The sequence below is a fragment of the Poecilia latipinna genome, unplaced genomic scaffold, assembly GCF_001443285.1.
Source record: "Poecilia latipinna isolate Pla-1442-1.1 unplaced genomic scaffold, P_latipinna-1.0 Scaffold2927, whole genome shotgun sequence".
Lineage (NCBI taxonomy): Eukaryota > Metazoa > Chordata > Actinopteri > Cyprinodontiformes > Poeciliidae > Poecilia > Poecilia latipinna.
The window spans coordinates 44,781-50,754 of record NW_015115543.1 but is presented as its reverse complement, the minus strand read 5'-3'; the positions used below and the strand labels follow the sequence as shown (position 1 = coordinate 50,754).

Below are 5,974 nucleotides of genomic sequence, written 5' to 3'. Positions count from 1 at the left end.
TCAATCCAAATGCTTTATTAAACATCTTAAAAGCATTTCCTCTCATTCATCACCATTTGCGGTCATCGGCAGAGTAAACACCGAGCTATTCCAGGCAGCTCCGCTATTTCATTTGATTCCGCTGTTACTCATAGTTTGGGCTTTGCACACTCCCTTCCCGACCACTTCAAAGGCGGCTCCCTTGTAGGTCGCGACGCAGAGGTCGTCGGTGCGCAGCTCAGGCTGAACCTGCTCCCACACTTTCTTTTTAGGGTTCAGCTCCTTGTCTGGTTCACCTGAAACGGAGGAAAACAAAGTCTGAACCCGAGTTCTCCTGAAGCAAACAGCTGGTTCCTGCTTCCAGAACCCTTTTCCCCTCCTTGTGTAACCTGTAGAGAACACAACTTCAATACACTTAGTTTGACTTTCCGTCATGTTCCATTTGAGCCTTGGCCCCATAAAACGCCTGTTTGTTCTCAGCGGTAATCTAAACCATGGAAACCCGAGTTGATCTCAGGGAAACGGAGAGGTGAGGTTCTCATTCCACCATTCTGATCTTCTTTAGCATCTGTCAAAACTCATGCAACCGTGTTTCATTTCTGGAGGCTGGCTTGCAGCTAATCAAATCAGAAGCTTGAAAGAGCTTCTAATTGGGAACTTGTGTTGATGTTTGGGTTCCAGCAGACATCCTCGGCCGTTTCAGGGAGTAAAAGTGAGCTGCAACCGCTCACCTTTTGGGAAATGTGAGTAATTAGACAGTGTGTTGGCACTGCAGGGTTTATTAGGGAAAAGAAAGTAAACAGGAGGTGAGCAAAAACCCTCTGTGTATTTTTGTTGTTTTTACAAGAGTCTTAGAGGGATCCAATTAGTTGAACATGTTGGCCTAAATATGCTGTAATTTTCCTATTGACTAAAAAAAATTGCAGTTTAAACAACATGGCAACGTCCGTGTGTGTTCTACCTGAGGCTGCAGTCACATGCAGAGACTGTTACAGTTATTATATGAGAACATGGCTAAAGAAGGGACTAAGAGCCAGGAGACAGTGTGCAATAACTGTTATTTTAAATCATTAAATCATTCCTCTAAATTAATTTGTCCACATGTAAAGTGCAAATTTAAATGCTATTTTGTAAACTTGATGTTGGCTAAACATCGACGTTGAAGTTTTGGCTTTTTGGAATTCTTCTGAGATTCATGCTCTTATTTTGAAGTCCGTTTATGCAGCACTTCCGCTTCCTCTGCTGTCCTCCTCTCTTGTCATCCAATAAATTTTATTTAAACTGTTTTTGTTTGTTGGTTTACAACCAGCCAGGAGTGTTAATGAAACAAAAACATGGAAAAATCCACATATATGTAGTTTTTTGAGAGCCTTCTCATGTTCACCTTGTTACTTTTGGAGGGTATAAACATGGCTGAAATTAGCTCTTTAGCTAGATTCCATGCTGGTGTTGCTCTTTAGCATTAGCTTTCACTGAATGTCATGTTGGTGCTTTAGCGATAGCAGAACTAATTTTTATGATTAGGGCCTTAGGGTGAGTGCAACAAACTTTTTGGCTAACGGTGCTCACTACTGGTTTTCATCTTGATAACCCAGACTGATGACATCTGGCCGCCCTTCCTGCAAACTCACAGGGCTGAAGTCCAGAGATCTCTGTCGTCCTACAGCAACTACAAGTGATGCTTCCTCATGTGTTTAGTATCAGCTGAAGAGAAGAACAGCCTGAAGGGATACAGTTGGAAACGCAGGGATCACAACTTCCTGTTTTCATCCTGAAAACAAAGAGTGTGCTCCTTCTCTTAGAAAGCTTCTTATCCCTCAACTTCAGCTGCATCCCTGCTCCAACACCTGAATTAAATGGAGGGATTCCCTCATCATTCCATCGCTGTTTATTGAATTCAGGTGTGCTGGAGATGGGATGCACCTAAAAGCCACAGGATGACGGGCATGGGCACCCTGCTGTCGTTTTTGCACGCTGCTTTAATAGACAGGAAGTTAACGAGACGCGGTTTCCTTTCAAACCTCGTTCACTTGGATCAAACCTAAGAGAAATAATTAGGACGCTCATTTCCTCAGCAAACTGCAACAAGACGGTCAGGTTACAGTCTGAGCGACGACGGCTGATTGGCCGTTAAGCCCAGCAGTCACAGTTCATTTAAACAGCAGCAAACAGAACCCTGAGGTGGGTTTAGAGACCCGTTCTGTGGCGTCTTCAAGCGTTCAAGCCCATGATGTCATTTCTGTTTTAATGGCACCCCTCATTTCCTAAAGATAGGAACCATTTGTGGACTCTAAGGAAGGTTTCATGACCCATAGATTCCCATTCTTCTGCACGGACACACACCTGGAAAGCCTTGGACACTGACTCTGTCCCCGGGGACGGATCCGCTCGGAGGGTCCAGGATCTCCACTTTGTCTGGCGAGCTGGCACACATGACCATGGCCTGGGACACCACGCCTCTCATCTTGGCCGGTTTGAGGTTACACAGCATCACCGCCATCCGGTTCTGCATCTGCAGGGAAACCGAGTCAGAAAGTGAAATCTGGATCCCAGTTCTTCGGTTCTGTTTGCGGCCCGTATCAGGAGAAACAAACAGGAACTTATCAAACATTCCCAAACAATCCTTCATTGAGGCAAAGACAAAGCATTTCATAAAATAATGTTATCTTTTGAGATATCACAACAGAAATCAGAAAACACTGTCGTGTTTTCGTCTGTGGGCAGTTTGGCAGCATAAACACCCCAGATATTCTAAACTGAGCCGTAATTATTGAAAATTCCCCAAACACTTCTCCCAATATCATCCAGTCCAAGTCCTGGGATTAAGACTTAAGCCAATGATTTATTTATGGTCAGCAGAGCAGACATAAAACCAGTGATGTATCACCTCCTGTCTCTGACTGCTGGTAGCTGGACAGATTGACGGTAATAAGCTGTTTATCTAAATCTATTCACCAGGATGTCAAACAGGAATTTCGCTGCAGATTTACCGACTGATCCGCAGACCGATGGAAACGGTCTGCAGCGTCTCTGCAGCGACACAGAAAAATATTACCATACATTAATTAAGACACAGAGAAGATTACATCCTGAAACAGTTTTGGCAACAAAAATACTGTTAAATGAACCAAAAGGTATCCAGAAAATGTTCCAGTGACAAGAACTGCCCAACATCCCCATAACAGGAGCTATTATTGGGAAACAAATTATTATGGTTAATTTTGATTCATTAATTACATAGATTTTAATGCATACATTTTTAAAAATGAAATTAATCAAAATTAATTTGTATTTTTTTTAATAAAAATGATGTGATGGATGACAAAGCCGGATGGAGTTAAATAAGTTCCAGCGTGTCAAACGGATCGGGAACGCCGTCTTTCACTCCAAAAGGTTAATTTAGAAGAAGCACTTCCCTCTGTGAAGGCTGTGTTTTCAGTGAGAACTGCACCAGCATCAACTCCACGGATAAAAGCAACACCACCCGCTTGGTGCGACTTTAAGAGCTGATTTGTAGTTAAACTGTTTGTATCAAACGAGCAGTGAGGAAGAAGTTATATTTCTTCAATATTTCCTCAGAATATTGTGAGGCTTGTGACTGTCATCTCACACACACTCGCTCAATAACTGCTCTGACACACGCTTGGCTCCGTGTTGCAACTTGATCTATAAATAATGTCTTCCAGTAACATGATTACCTCGTCATATTGTCACATTTCCTGTCAACATTTTTTCAACACAAAGACCCGGCTGGTCAGCTGTCCTGATGTTGTTATTGAAATCTGGGCAATAAAATATTTTAGTTTTATTATTTGAAAAAGGAGTTAAATGATTTGGTTATTTGAATTTTTATTGTATTTTTAATATTGTATAAAATAAGATAAAGTGGTTAAATAAAAAATGTGTCAATTCGTGTCAGAATATTTAACAAATTAATCGATGACTAAAATCATTTTCACTTGCAGCGTTTATATTCATCATAGGATGGAATCAGAATTTGTCTGTACGTTTTGTATTCATGTCAAGTCTGACAATAGATAAATATATAATAAAAACCCTAAAAGTTCAGTTAGGTTTTGTTTCGTATCATCAGCAGCCCTCACTCAGCCGCCCCTTGGCCAACTCTCCAAGCCGTCCTGGTTGTGTGTCGACCATCACTGGATCATCCCAGGAGACGACCAACACATTTGCCTCTAAATGTCTGATTTGTCAGCGTTTAGTCGTTTAATGAACAATAAACTGCATAAAATGTTCAGGTTCCTGCTGGAAGTGCAGAAACTATGGATGCATACATGCAGAGCCAAACCTGATTTATTTTAGACCAACATAAACGTTATAAAGGATACTTAAGGACTTCAGAATTACTAAATTACTTACAATTCTTTAATACTTTCACATCCATAAACGTATCTGTTCAAAGCAGTTTGGGTTGAATCTACAGAATAATTTAGAGTTATGATAATGCATATTTAAAAGCTGTTAGTTTGTGGTTAACGAGGATCCGACCTGCGTACCTGTTCCAGAGGGATGTGCTTGACCAGTCCGCTGACCACGGTCCGGGGCGCCGCCTCGCCCACATCCACCTGCTCCACATACAGGCTGTCGGCGTCCGGATGCTTCTCAGCTGTGATTATACGGCCAACACGCAGGTCCAGACGGGACACGTCCACCTTGGCGTCCTCCTGGCTCGGAGCCGCTGCCTTCTTCTCTGCTTTCTCACCTGAAAGCAGAAAAACTCCAGTGAAAACCATGAAACCAGGCGGTTTGCAGGAAGGTCAGGCTGGTCTGAATGTGGCCAAAGACGAGCAGCTGGGGCTGATTTCATGCTCTATAATTGTGCATATCAATACAAATATTTGTTTAAAAAGATGAATGGGCCCCAAACTGATACTGGCCTTATGAATATCACAGAAATTAAAAACCACTTGAAACAATGCAGGACATTTTTGTTGGAATCTGATTAAATTTCCTCCCAGAACTGGAACCAGACCGGATTGATGAATGGCCGGAGGAAGGCCTCGAGTTAACCTCAGCGGTTCCTTTTCCAGGACGATAATCAGAACAACGTCTCCACCTGAACACAGCCGGGGGAGAGAAGGTCTTCCAGCACAAATTACACTGAAATCTGGAGGCTGGGATCTTCAGGATGAGAAAGACGTCAGAAACGTTCAGAACGAGACGCAGCAAAACCAAACATCACTGACTGAGCGCCGGGACTTTCCCCGATTATGTTTCCTCTGATCCCAGTCCTTTATAACTCAGATATAATGTTTAAACAAAATACACTCAGTATTAATTGGATGAACGAATGAACGGACAGAGCCTGTAACAATCTGTTGCCTGATCATAAATCTGAACATTAATAAATAAACGTTACATTTTTAGCTCTTATCTTCTTTGATCTTAGAATCTCTGGATGTTTTGTTTTCCTTCCTGGAGTCAAATAGAGGAAATAAAACCAACAGCAGCTGAGACCATTAGTCATTTCAGCCATAATCAATCATCTCCACTGATCAAAACCCAACAACCTCCTCCACTTTCCTCCACCAACCTTTTTTCTCCTGCTTCTTCTTCTTGGGTTCGTCTTTGGGTTGGGGGTTCTGGGCAGCAGAGGGCAGGGAACCAGAGGCTGGAGCAGCAGACGGTTTGGGAGGAGCGGGCTTCGAACCCACATCAGCACCGGCGTCACCCGTCGGCATGGCAATGTCCCGCACTGCAGGGAGAACAACAGCAGAGACGGTTCAGACGATCTGGTCCAGTCAGTCCAGTCCGGTCCGGTCCAGACAGTCCAGTCCAGTCTGGTCCAGACAGTCCGGTCCAGTCAGTCCAGTCCGGTCCGGTCCAGACAGTCCAGTCCGGTCCAGACCAGACAGTCCAGTCCAGTCTGGTCCAGACAGTCCGGTCCGGTCCAGACAGTCCAGTCCGGTCCAGACAGTCCAGTCCAGTCCGGTCCAGTCTGGTCCGGTCCAGACAGTCCAGTCCGGTCCAGTCTGGT

The 5,974-nt window shown here is 43.7% G+C and overlaps 1 protein-coding gene across 1 annotated transcript in view; it reads right to left on the bottom strand.

Moving 5' to 3' along the window:
• The window catches only part of aimp1a (aminoacyl tRNA synthetase complex interacting multifunctional protein 1a), a 20,985-nt gene continuing 15,011 nt past the window's right edge, over nt 1-5,974 (bottom strand). Inside the window, exons 4-7 of the mRNA XM_015022068.1 lie at nt 5,531-5,692; nt 4,494-4,699; nt 2,323-2,491; nt 1-275 (exon numbers count right to left, since the gene is read on the bottom strand). Coding sequence (XP_014877554.1) covers nt 109-275; nt 2,323-2,491; nt 4,494-4,699; nt 5,531-5,692 — 704 coding nt within the window. The 3' untranslated portion in view covers nt 1-108. The remainder of the gene's footprint in view (nt 276-2,322; nt 2,492-4,493; nt 4,700-5,530; nt 5,693-5,974) is intronic.